The following is a 12,852-nucleotide window of genomic DNA, read 5'->3' as shown; positions in this document are numbered from 1 at the left end:
CCCTGCAAAACTCGGTGGTGGCCTATGATTCACTCAAACCGACATACTTGTTCATCGTCGGCATTACTGCCCAGTTGGTCGGAGTATACTCATTCTGGTTCGTCCAGAAGAAATTTGGGTTAAGCACCAAAGTCATGTTCGATGGCGTCATGACTGGCATATGGACACAATCCTTTGGCTTCCACAATGAATGGGAGTTTTGGCTGTATCAAGTTGTGTATGGGCTTTTTGTAAGTGTGCTCATGTCTTTTTGGGGTCGTCAGGAATTGACTTGGCAGGTTTGCCCATGGTATGCATACAGCCAAACGATGATCAGCGAGGTGACACCCCGAGGCAAAGAATTCTTGTTCTTCTCGCTCTTCAGTATCATGGGCAAGACATCAGCTTTCATCGGACCAATCGTGTCTAGCGCCATCATTGATGCAGATCCCAAGGGTAACGAATCGCTCCCCTTTTATTTCTTGTTTGGCTTAAGCTTGTTGAGTTTCGGACTGTTATGTTTCTTCGTGGATCTGAAGAAAAGTCGACAAGAGCAGGAAAGGTTCTTGGCACGGGAAAGTGCCGCCAAAGAACGACGAGCAAGTGTTGTTGGTCAAGAAGCCATCCTCGGGGGACAACCTTTGGGTGAGAGTATGGACAAAGCATGAGTTGTCTGATATATCGAGATGGAATTATTTCCCAGACTTGAGCGGCTGTTGTTCAGAGCAACTGTCAAATCATCGGCTGATCCTTTCACAAATTGGAGAAAAGTTAGAGGCTCAAGATGGCTTGTCAATACATAGGTACCTACCTACGTTGTTGTAGCCTCGACCAAAAACACAAACAACATGTCACATGATATTGGCCAAGAATGCCTTGGGGGGACAAATCATGGGGTTGTCCAGAAATGGTTCACCCTAGCGAGGTCGGGGTCTCGGCATTCGGTTCTGTATTGGGGCCAGACTTGCGACTCGGCGGTCTTTGGCAGGATGGGCGATGAGCCTCGGGCTTAAGGTGCTGGTGTCAAGGCACCCCTCGACCTACTCGAAGGCACCCAGGCAACCTTATTCGGAGACATGAGCGCCCGGTTATCCAGGTGCCAGAACTCCAGAGCCCGTACCGTTTATGATCACTGATCCAAATTCAAATATGATTTGGAACAGACCACGCCTTGACCAATGAATGTATACTTGAACAGTCATCAGATGCAGAACCTAATGGAACTCGGCACGGTAAGCACTTGAATATTCATTTGAAATCATCCGACTCCCGCAACATGCTCAACTCTGAGCCAACTGTCGCTTACTCTGGGGATAATTACGGAGTAATCTTTGTGGGTTGAGGGTGGCTCGAACACGCGTGTATCAGCCCATTGTGCATGTATTGGCAAGATAGAGTGGAACGATCAAGGAGTGCACTGCCCAGAATTAAAGCAGATGCCTAGGTGTTTTAAATCAGTCGGGCAAACATACCTCCAGCGACCTAAACCCCGTGACAGTCTGGCGTGCAGTGTTACAGTGCAGAATGAGAGTGCCTGGAAGCCACGGATGAATGTCAGATCATAAGCCATCGTATCCATCGTATCTCCGACACGCGGGCCATGGATCGTCCGTGGGCTGCCTGGACTCTCTTTCAGGCTCCCACAGGCATCAGCCATTCACCTGTCCGGCACCCTTGTGCCGATTGTGCACGCCAAGAGGTGCCATTTGTGCGTTGCGCCATCTCATCCCAGCCAATAACGGCGGTTGATATTTGCCTTAACTCCTAGGCGTGAGTCAGAATTGGCTTGCGATTCGACCGACGTACCCCTTAGGCCCAGATTGGCTTTAAGAGTCGGTGTCTGATGAGTATTGTATCTCTGTAGCCTGTAAGTACGAGAGTCACTCGGACTTGGGGGGTCCTTGTTCCCGATCACCGGCCGTCCGCGTCTTTCGTCCGCATACCTCGTAAGGCTTTGTTTCTAAGCCCCCGTTCGGCTGCCGGATTTTACACATAACGTTTAGTATGCGAGTACGAATTACAGGGCGCAGGGCGGAGGAAAGCACGATGCCACGGTGATAGCAATGCTTATGACTCAGGCACCCATGAAACTAGTCGCGTCTCTTTGATCGATTGATAATATAATATCCCCGCTCATTGTCCCTTTTATTCAGATCCATTCTGTACAAGAATACAAATTTTCAAAAGTGCAACCGTGGTCAGTGATTACCATCCACTTGATTACCCACCCGACACGCAATCGTCAACGACCACAACAAGGTTCACCCGGCATCTCCACTTCGCATGTGAACGCCGACCAGCCTTGACTCATATTCGCAGTACAACAATACTTTGTCATCCACATATTCTACACCTCCTTCTTTCACTCTCTCACTCACCGACATTCCCAATTCCTTAACCATGCCTCTAGCCATGATGCAGCCTCTGAGCAGACCGCCATCGCGCGATCTAGCACTCAGCACAGCACAACGATTATCACGAGAAGCGACATTCCAACTTGCCGAGACTGCTCGAAGAAAGTCACTCAACAAAGAAGTACACGACGATCTCCGCCTCAGACTCAGCCATGAACACCTGTTGGATGCATTATTACAAGACATTGCTCGATCAGAACGAGAACTCCAAACTTCACCAACCGAAGACAAATACCTGATGCAATCAGAACGCAAAAGACCCGAAGAATCCAAGAGGATACCGCAGCCAAAGTATGACGACTACGGCTTCCCAATGGAAGAGGACGATGGCGAGGAGGACATGGGTGGACTCTCATTAATGAGAACGCAATCAAGAAAACCGACAAGATGATTGATTCTCTTTGCTACATCCACCATGACCTGTCACGACTCTGAGCATTTGAACGAGATACCCAACTCTGCAGCATAAGCGCTTTTACCACGGCCCATTTTGGTCGAAATTGAACTGGGCCAGATTGCCCTCGATACCAACATTTAATACCACCGAGCAACAACCACTCGAAGACTTTCCAACATCCATGAGTATGAATCGTGCACTATGCAGCCATACTACAATCTGGATATCGAAACAATTGGTTGATACAAAAGGGACCAGAATTGAATTGATCAGACCGCGAAATATGGACTCGGACTCAAGGATAGGAATTGAACTTGCGGGAACAGCAATTGGCATAGGCAATTGGATGAGGCTCTGCACTCTACACCTATGTCTGCTCTTTCACCATGATCTTCCTCACCTTGAACCAAATCCTCGTCGACACGATCGACACGATCCAACATTCTGTCTCTACCCTTCTGACATTGTACTGGGCGCCAGCGCACCCTCTACATCTGATACATAGCCTATAGGATCAAATAGATCAGAAAAAAATCAGAAATTTTTCACTATGTGACTCTATCTTCTTCCGCTGATCTTCTAATCGTACATCGGTGACACTGTCCCACGCATCCGAAGCCTGTCAAACTTGATTGATCACAGGATCTCATGCAATAAGTCACTAATTGATTCACTTTTACTGTTCCTGCCATGTCAGCACCTCACAATGCCTGCGCCTCCATGTATGTGACAAGGGCATCCTTCACCGCCGTTCAGATTTCGCGGGTGCCAAAGCCCGAGGATATGGTACCTACTATTGTTGCCACTTTACTCTGGTAACCGCACGGGCCGGTCCAAACCTCCCAACAAGTGTCAAACCCAGGCAAAATTCGGTCTTTAGTTTTCATTTCAATCCACGTGGCACACTAGGCGAGGCTTTTTTCCCTCGATTCGTACCCATAGGGAGTAAAATCGGTGTTTTTTCTTCCCAAAATGGGTCTCCGAAAGTCTAAATCTAGCAATAATCTGAGTACCTTCAACGTGTCTGACACATGTGGCAACAATGTCGCCGAGACACCGATCCCAGGGGTAAGCAATAATAGTGGTACCAGTACCAGAAGCCTGGGACCATGTCTTGCATGTGATGGTGATGGCACTTCACAGGTGGCTTTGCTTGTTGTAACATGGGAAATTTTTGTTGTATAGGTAGCACTCAACAGTTTGTACCTGGCACGTGGACTGGACTTGCAGACTTTGTTGGTGACACAGCAAATTTCTTCGGCAAGTTCCCCCACTTGGTCTTATCGATAAGTAAATTTGAAACCCGTGACACGGCAGAATTTCCTCTTCAGGATTCAAGTTCCACTCTCTGAGTCATCTTGCCGTAGTTCTCCCATCTCCCCTCCATCAATGGACGGCGCTACGGGCGCTTGTGGCGGCACGGGCAGGCAATCCATTTTGTTTAGTCAGATTTCTCGTCCGCCAAGCTGTCCGGGCTGGCAGGTGTCTATAGAATGTAGTATACTCATTGATTCGGGTATGTTAGCGCGAGACGACATTCTAGATGCTTCCTAATAAAACCCGTGCACTGAAAAAGTGCCCCGACTTTGGCCTAACTGTTCCGGAAAGACAAAAGTTTGGGAATTCGTGATTCAAGGTACGTCGGGTGTTGAATTACCCGACTTGCGGCGAGTGTTTTCGTAGCGACGAGGTTGCTATTGTGGTACAGTAGTAGTAAACTAAGGTCAATATTATGATGCCACGACAAGACACAGCCAGTCTCATTGAGGAATGTCCTTCCTGTTTCTTGAGTTGTTATGTCTTTGACCAGGGCAAGCTCGATATTTTGAAAGTTGTTCGCGATGCATCGTATGCGCAGGCGTACGACTAGTCTGAGTGGCTGATCAGCTGACCAGGAAAGGCTGAAGGATTTTCCGATTTTATGGCGGAGAAGCAAAACGATCCTACGTCCATCCATGCACTCGTATGTCGTACAACCTCGGGTCACGAGAATATGTATTCCATCCGTCACCGTCTGACATTATTCTGGGATCACATCGAGCAACCAACCTCGGCTAGAATAGAATGAATAGTCGGGCTTCTCACGGAAATTGTGCTCTACGTGTTATGCGGCTAAAATATACGCATACGGAGCACGTCGCACACTTGATTCCCAGCGTCGGAGCCCGAGGCCTCCGAGCGACAAGTGAGCCGAACTCTCATGCATCTTCCTAGCAGGTGAGGACGCGATGACTACTGCTCGCTTGGTGTGCTGACTTCCATAATCGGTACAAGTAAACTCTTCTGGTCACGTGACACTCATTTGCTGGTTGAGCCATCACGCCTGATTCTCACTCAGATTGTTTCACAGTAAGATCGACCGATGTGGAAAGCATACATACATAGACTGCAATCCGAGATCCCTGGCTTTGAAATCTGTGACAATAACATGTTTATCTTCGAAGCGATTGTCGCTCATCAGCTGCCGGTGGACTCTGATGCCGAATGGTCCCCATCTGGCTTGGGCCTTAGGTGAGGAAGTTGACCATTATTCCAAGATCAGTCTCTCCGCTCCCACTATAGGAGCCGTGAGTGATGCGGATATGTGTATCCCGTATGTAGATGTAAATGCGGAAGAGGAGATGAGGAGACCAAGAGGAGCCTAGCACGTGCCTAGGCTGCTGGTGGCAGGTGCCAACACCGTGACCCCAGCCTCCAGGTGACACCATCCCCTACCAAGGTACTACTTACTAGCGCGCTGTGCTCAGATGCTTGGAATCACGACCACCATCAGATCAGCCAGACCGAGTGACAAACATTCCACCAGTGCTGCAGACCTCACTTCATTGCCATCCGACTTTCCTGGTGCCATTCAATCTTCCGATCTTATCAAGGCAGATTGGCGAGAACTCAACAACCCAAATCCATCAATTTGGATTCACCACGTGACATTATTGGAAAGCCGGACGGCCCCTTCCCCTTCCAACACCGCGTTGTCATCCGTGCCTTCCTGTGTCGAACATCTCCTTCCTGCCAGCTTTGGTCGCAACTTCCTCGTCTTCAGGCCAGACTAGGCAGCCGCATGTTCCTTCTATCTTACAAAAAGTAGAAATTGTCCTTTCCTTACCAGAAGCAAACTGCACCGACAATGTCCATCATCACCAAATTCCAGTCTTGGTCTCAGCAACTTACTCCTTTCTTCATCTACTTACTTCTGACTGCCACTCTTGGTCCCTTGCTCTTCGGCTATCACCTGGTAAGTCATACTGTCGTTGACCCGCAAACTGAATTATACCAATTCCCCCATAGGCCGAGCTCAACGCCCCTCAAGATGTCATCACCTGCGTGAGAAAGTCACTTGACACAACAGACTTTCCTATTACTTCATCCTCCCTCCCACAATGCATTCCAATGAATGCAACCCAGTTAGGGCTTGTGTCCTCCATCTTTACCCTCGGTGGACTCGTCGGCGCCTTGGCCTCTGGGTCTCTGTCAGCTCGATACGGCCGATTGCTCGTCATGCGTTACAACACCGCTTTCCTGATGTTGGGTCCTGTCGCCGAGGCACTTTCTCCCAATATACTTGTTCTGTCCATAGGTCGCTTTGTCTCCGGTCTCGGTGCTGGTACTGCTGTCGTTGTCGTCCCCATTTACATCTCCGAGATCGCACCGCCTAGGGAGAAAGGCTTTTTCGGCGCTTTTACCCAGATCATGACCAATATAGGCATTCTCATTACTCAAGTCTTGGGCTACTTCCTCAGTCGGGGCTCATTATGGCGCATCATTCTTGCCGTCGCCGGCTTAATTGGCTTGCTCCAGGCGGTCGGGCTCGCCGCCGCCGTCGATAGTCCAAAGTGGAACGCTGAGAACGGACACACAAGCAAGGCAAAGTTGGACCTGAGGAAGATCCGTGGTGCCCAAGCCAACATCGAAGAGGAAATCGCCGGCTGGGAGGCTGAAGACCATGATGGTCAGTATAATAGCACCCATGCCCTTCATTGCCGTTCAATCGTCACTAACTCTTGTTCATTTTACCTCCTAAACAGAAGAGCAGCAAACTCTTCTCTCCTCTCCGGACAACCCCCCCTCTGCCCAACCCTCCTCTGTCGGCATCATTGGAGTCTTGCGCTCTCCCGACCATAACCGTGCAATCCTGGCTGTCGTTGTCGTCATGATTGCTCAACAACTCTGTGGCATTAACAGCATCGTCATGTACGGAGTCTCTCTACTAGCAGACCTCCTGAAATCCAACTCGGCCCTGTTGAACATCCTCGTCTCGCTTCTCAACATCATCGCTACTACGGGATTCGCCCCATTGGCCGACACACTGGGTCGAAAGCCTGTACTTCTCACCAGCATCGCCGGCATGAGCATTTCCAGCGTCCTTTTGGCCATTGGCATTCGCGCTGCTCTGCCCCTGCTGTCTGCCATTGCCGTACTTTTGTTCGTTGCCAGCTTCGCCTTTGCCCTAGGCCCAATCCCCTTTATCCTCGCTTCCGAGCTCGTCGGGCCCGAAGCTGTCGGCGCTACCCAATCATGGGCTCTCGCCGCCAATTGGATTGCAACCTTCATCGTCGCTCAGTTCTTCCCACTTGTCAATCAAAAACTCGGCAAGGGCACCGTCTACTTTGTATTTGCCGCCATCGCCGCGGTATCCTTTGTCTTTGTTGGCTGGTATGTTCCCGAGACCAAAGGCAAGAAGGACGTCGATGAAGTCTGGGGTAGGCACCCACGCAGGGAGGATTAATGTCTCCCATCTATTTGCCACAATTGGTGGCTCGCCTAATCAGCAGGGCATTTGTTCTATGCTAAAAAGCATGCCAACGTCGGCCTCTGTCAAGCCTGGTGAACAATGGCACGCACTGTGGATTGTTCCTGGAGTTTTCGATGTCACGTCCTTTGCAACGCTATCCAGCGTTCACTAAGATATTATCCTGGATGAAAGCGAATATAATGTTGAAGCCAGCTATGTTTACAGCTAAACCAAAACTATGGACCTCGCGTGGCAAACACATTGCAATGAGTCTATGTGCAAGAATCTTGTCGCACACTCCAGCGCACTATATGTGCAGAGCCATGGCACTATGCCAAACCAAAGCAAAGACAAATCGCAAAAACCATTCGACGCCGTCGTTTCATGCTTCATAAACGTCACATGACATCATATACATCGTTCTGCCACTCAATTCCGGTATCTCAGGCTCACGGACTCGAACGTCTCATTCTGACACTATTGGGGTGACTGTGGTGGTGGAGGATTTGTCGGTGGAGCCAATGCCCTTGCTCGAGCTTGCGCTTCAGCCTGGGCTTGAGCTTGTCTCCCCATGGCCAAGTAATCACGATTCTCGACCGTCACACTCTTGGTCATGTGACTAACCTTGTAGATGCCGACGAGACGTTCCGCAAGTTCAAACATATTGTTCCGCAGACTGATGACAATGAATTGCGCGTTCTTCGTACGTTCCTTGATGTAACCGGCAACAATTGATACCTAAATTCGAGAGCATTAAGTCAGCATGACAATCTCGGCATTAATTTTGGAGTTAGTGTCAAAACAAGGGTTCACTTACATTTCTGAAGTCCAGAGCTGCGTCGATTTCATCCATGACGTACAGAGGCGTGGGACGATACACATGTAGAGCAAACACCAGGGCAAGAGAACTCAAGGTCTTTTCACCGCCGGACAGATTGCCAATGTTCTTCCAACTCTTCTTGGGAGGCATTACACTGAACAAGATGCCTTCAGAGAATGGATCGAGACTGTCAACCAACTCCAGCTCTGCATTACCACCAAGCGTGATGAGTTGATACATTGACTTCAAATGAGAAGAAATCGTTGTGAAACCCGTCATGAACTGAGTCAGGCGGAGGTTGCGAAGGTCCGTCAGTCGGGTTTTGGCCGTGTCTCTTGTCCTGACTGCGCTCTTGAGATCTGTTGTTCGTGAGGCAACTTCGTCGCATCGACGGCGATATTCAGCGATCACTGAAAGATCTATGCTAGAGGCATTAGATACTTTGTCTTCGAGCGCGGCAATTGATGCCACCAGGTGGTCTTTTGACTTGTCCAGGAGCTCATCCCGACTGAATATTTGCAATTGTCGCCGACCGCTTTGGGTCTGCTCCTCTTCCTTTGCAGGCTGCTCCTCGTCTTGCTCGACTTCGTCAACGTCCATGGCGTCTGGGTCATCTTCTGGAGGCGCGTCTGGCATCTCTTCGTTCCCGGGCTTTTGCTCGGACTCTTCCGATTGTTCTGCCGGAGGAGCCCCACCATCAAGGTCGGCAATGTCGTGTAATGTCAATTTGGACAACTTTTCTGACCAATACCTGCTCTTTTTGTTGTTGTCCGCTAGCATCTTTTGGTTTTCCTCCAGCTTATTACGCATCTCGATCTCATGTGCTCTCGTTGAATTCAAATCTGAGGTTTGTGAGTCGAGCTCTTTCTTCAATGCTGAAACTTCTTCTTTCTGGCCTGCTTGCTCCTCCTGCGCCTGCTCAGCCTTTGACCTCACCTCAGCCGCGCTGGCCTGGTGGGATTGTAGATCGCCGTCTAGCTTCTCAGAGTCCTTGGCTAGCGTTGCCAGCTCCTTGTCGGCTTCGAGCTTTGCCTTTTCGTGCTTGACGATCAGCTTCTCGTTCTTGGTCTTCGCAACCTCGGCGGTGGAAACATCCTCATTCAACAGATCTATTCTTTCCTTGAGACCATCGACGCGGGCCTTCTGACTTCGGAGTTGTATACCACCAACTTCCATTATCTTGTCTTGCAAAGCCTGAATCTCGGCCTCCACACTAGCTGTCTCGGAATGCAGCTTGCGCAGCTCCTCATTGAGCTTAGCAATGGTGTTTTCTAGCTTCTTAATGAGTGTGTCGTCGGCCGAAGTGTTAGCAAGCTCAGCGACCAGATCTTGGAGGCGCTTTTCCGCATCGACAAGATTTTTGGAGCAGTTTTCAACCTCGAGGCCGATCTTCTGGATGGCTGTCTCGATGCGCGGGATCTCTGCTTGCTTTTCCTCAAGGCTGGACTCAAGTTCGCGCTGCCTTCCTTGGAAGACGTCGAACTGCTTCTCCAACTGGTCACGCTCTGCCTCAAGTTTCTGGACTTGTTCTTTCGTCGTGTCAGAGACTAATTTTGAGGACATTGCTCCTCGGGCGACACGTGTGCCGCCACCACTCATAGTCCCGGACACATCGATCAATTGGCCGTCGAGCGTCACCACCCTCCATCTTCTAGCTCCGTATGCAATTCGATTCGCCTGTTCCAAATCCTTTGCAACGAGAGTATTTTGCATCACGCTGTAGAACGCCGGAGCAAACCGTGGGTCCTTGGGCCGGATCAGGTCAAACAAACGTGGAACGTTCTCCGGGGTTTGAATAGGAGAAAGGTCTCGATTCGCCAGTTTGTCGAGCAAGATGAAATTTGCTCTTCCAAGATTGTTTTTGCGTAAATACTCGATACATTGCTGACCAACGTCGACGTTGTCAACGACCATGTTTTCGAGAGAGGGGCATGCTGTTGATATTGCGACATCAAATTTTTCGTCGATGGTGCCTAGGTTACCGAGTCGACCATGGAAACCGTCAACTCGGCCGGAGTCTTTCAGTCGTAGCAAGCCTTTGAGGACATTGCCTTGATTCTGGCTCGAGGCAAGGCTCGCTCGCGCTTCTTCGGCCTTTTGTCGCGCGGTGGAAATCTGAGAGCGCACCTCGGGCTCACTGGCGGCAAGCTTTTGAAGTGCGTCTTGAATTTTTCTAACATCCTTGTCCAACCGTTTCTGTTCGTGCTTTCGCTGTTCAATTTCCCCGAGTTTCTCTTCCTTTGTGGCCTCGATCTGTTCGATCTTTTCAGTTGCCTGGTCGATGGCTTTCTGGCCACTGTTTGCCTTTTCCTTGAGGATGTCTAACTCAGACTGGGTCACGGCGATTGCCGACTGTTTCTGATTGATCTTCTCATTCCAAGGCTCTAGCGACTTTTGCTTCACTGCAATCTGTTCGGACAATCCCTGGGTCTTGCCTTTGAGGTCATCGCGAATCACCGCCAGTTGCTGTTCCTCACGCTGCATTTCTTGCTCGAGGTCGACCAACTCGCGACCCTTGCGCTCGATGTCATCAACATGCTTTTCAACAAGGCTGCGAGCTTCTGAGGCAGCTAATCTGCTGGTTGTTGCGGTCTTTTCTGCCTTTTTCTGCTTGCCAAGAATGTGCTTGCGCTTTTCCTCGAACTTGACGTTGTCCTTGTCATATTTTGCGAGTTCTTTGGTGAGTTCTTGCGCCTGCTTCTCGATGCGCTCATACTGCTTTACGGCTTTGGTGTAAGCTTTCTCAAGCTCTTTGATCGTGTCTTCACTGCCAGCATGCTTCTCAAGTTCAGCATTCAGTTGCTCCTGAATCTGCTGGATGGCTTCCTCGGTGACCTTTGTATTGTCTTCACACTCTGCAATGTAGATCTGGTAGAGAGCGGACTGTTTCTCGGCGAGTTCGTTCTCGTCCCGGATAAAGGCTAATGCTTTGTTCTTCTTGTCTTCCAACCCATTCTTTTCTTTCTCCACATGCTGGACGCGGCCCTGCTTCTCGATGCAGATCTCGTTGAGGCTTTCCAACTCGACAGCAGCTTCCTCAATCGGTGTCTTGTACTTTGATGTGCCAATGATGTCCTCTAAATATTCAAGCAGACCGTCATCGTGCTCACCAGCTGCTTTCGGTTTCATTTGAGCGATAGATTCGACTTCACCTTGCAAAATGAGGAAACGTTTGTGGTCCAAGTCTATTCCCTTATCCTTGAGAAGGGTGGTGACCGTGGTGAAGTTGGTGGTTTTCCCGTTTAGGTAGTAACTGCTGGAGTTGTTTTTGAACGCTTTTCGGGATACAATGAGCTGTGAATCTGGGATGACCTCGTGCTTTCCTCCCGGAAGGTCGATGACTTGTTGAAAATGGACTTCCACCTCGCAAAAATCCAGGTCTGAATATTGAGCGGAGTTGTGGATCAGCGCCGAGATCTTGCCCTGTCTCATTTTGCTTGCTCGAAATCCGAACACGAAAAGAAGTGAGTCAATGACATTTGACTTGCCCGAGCCATTGGGACCAACGACTGCTGTGAATGATGTATGAAAGGGCCCGACAACCTGGCGGCCTGCGTAACTTTTGAAATTGGTCATGACCAGCTGTCGAATGACCATTCTGGAAGGGGGAGCCGTAATCTCTTCAACCTGGTGCAAACCTTGCGAGCGTGCGCGGATAACAATGTCCATAGGTTTTTCCAGCTCCATTGGACGCGAATCATGTTCCTGTACCACGACTTGCGGCTGCTGAGCGTTGAGTGCTTTGTCGGTAATATCTTGCAGCGGCGCGCTCGCAGGCTGAGTTGACATTTGGGGAGATATCGACGGTGCTGTAGTAGGCAACGGAGGAACTGGTGGAACGGCTGACGACCGGCGGCCTTTCCTGGGAACGCTACTCTGCCGCTTTCGTGGAGATGGACTTTTGGTTGGGGAGGCGGGTTCACTAGGGCCCAGATCATTCTCCTGCTCATACATGTGAGGTGTTTCGGATGGCGCGACTGATGATCTCCTAGTTTTTCTAGGTGCTGTGCTTTGGCGTTTGCGTGGCGAGGCTCTCTTCGAAGGAGACGCAGGTTCGCTCGGAGGATTAGCGTCTTGAGGATCGAATATTTGTGACTGCTCAAGGTTATCCCCGGTCTTTGTTCTCCGAGCCCGCGTGGATTTCTCTGGGGAGGCTCTCTCGCTGGCCATTGTTTGCCGTCTCGTCGACTTTCGTGGGCTGCTTCGTCTGGGGGCAGGTGTGAATTCTTCATCTTTGTCCTCGTGGATTAGGCTTAATTCGTCGTCGGATTCATCAACAACCACGGGACGACGCGTCGCACGGCGCGACGGCCGGATTGGCGACTCTGCAGACATAATGCTAGCTGTGTGGAAGGGATGATTGGGTTGTCACCAACTGATTGTTGAGAAACGTTGAAAGGCGAAGTGGTTGTTGACATTGACGAAAAGGGAAGGAGCCGCCAAGAAGGTGCAGCGGCAAGTGGGGCAAATTGCTACGGTGGCTCAAAAGGATCCAAAGTGCAGCGCGCTT

The 12,852-nt window shown here is 50.1% G+C and overlaps 3 protein-coding genes across 3 annotated transcripts; 2 read left to right on the top strand and 1 right to left on the bottom strand.

Moving 5' to 3' along the window:
* Nucleotides 1-2,144: 2,144 nt before the first annotated feature.
* PV10_00226 (uncharacterized protein) lies at nucleotides 2,145-3,346 on the top strand. Its single transcript, XM_016364270.1, has one exon. The coding sequence runs from the start codon at nucleotides 2,380-2,382 to the stop codon at nucleotides 2,782-2,784; it is 405 nt and encodes a 134-aa protein (XP_016227919.1). The 5' UTR covers nucleotides 2,145-2,379; the 3' UTR covers nucleotides 2,785-3,346.
* A 2,259-nt stretch (nucleotides 3,347-5,605) lies between these two features.
* On the top strand, nucleotides 5,606-8,652 carry PV10_00225 (uncharacterized protein). Its single transcript, XM_016364269.1, has 3 exons — nucleotides 5,606-6,025; nucleotides 6,079-6,739; nucleotides 6,816-8,652. The coding sequence occupies exons 1-3, from the start codon at nucleotides 5,918-5,920 to the stop codon at nucleotides 7,514-7,516; spliced, it is 1,470 nt and encodes a 489-aa protein (XP_016227918.1). The 5' UTR covers nucleotides 5,606-5,917; the 3' UTR covers nucleotides 7,517-8,652.
* Nucleotides 7,719-12,848, bottom strand: PV10_00224 (uncharacterized protein). The gene is made up of 2 exons (XM_016364268.1): nucleotides 8,340-12,848; nucleotides 7,719-8,260 (listed from the first exon to the last, which is right to left on the bottom strand). The coding sequence occupies exons 1-2, from the start codon at nucleotides 12,675-12,677 to the stop codon at nucleotides 8,000-8,002; spliced, it is 4,599 nt and encodes a 1,532-aa protein (XP_016227917.1). The 5' UTR covers nucleotides 12,678-12,848; the 3' UTR covers nucleotides 7,719-7,999.
* Nucleotides 12,849-12,852: the final 4 nt, after the last annotated feature.

Source organism: Exophiala mesophila, assembly GCF_000836275.1.
Source record: "Exophiala mesophila strain CBS 40295 unplaced genomic scaffold supercont1.1, whole genome shotgun sequence".
Classification (NCBI taxonomy): domain Eukaryota; kingdom Fungi; phylum Ascomycota; class Eurotiomycetes; order Chaetothyriales; family Herpotrichiellaceae; genus Exophiala; species Exophiala mesophila.
The sequence above is the reverse complement of the archived record's forward strand: the minus strand, read 5'-3'. Positions and strand labels throughout refer to the sequence as shown.

Excerpts from the sequence above, each read along its gene's own strand:
- PV10_00226 (XM_016364270.1), top strand. The coding sequence starts at position 2,380 with ATGCCTCTAGCCATGATGCAGCCTCTGAGCAGACCGCCATCGCGCGAT.
- PV10_00225 (XM_016364269.1), top strand. The coding sequence starts at position 5,918 with ATGTCCATCATCACCAAATTCCAGTCTTGGTCTCAGCAACTTACTCCT. Across the intron at positions 6,026-6,078 it reads TGCTCTTCGGCTATCACCTG|GCCGAGCTCAACGCCCCTCA; the intron begins GTAAGTCATACT and ends ATTCCCCCATAG. Across the intron at positions 6,740-6,815 it reads GGAGGCTGAAGACCATGATG|AAGAGCAGCAAACTCTTCTC; the intron begins GTCAGTATAATA and ends CCTCCTAAACAG.
- PV10_00224 (XM_016364268.1), bottom strand. The coding sequence starts at position 12,677 with ATGTCTGCAGAGTCGCCAATCCGGCCGTCGCGCCGTGCGACGCGTCGT. Across the intron at positions 8,261-8,339 it reads CAGCTCTGGACTTCAGAAAT|GTATCAATTGTTGCCGGTTA; the intron begins GTAAGTGAACCC and ends TCTCGAATTTAG.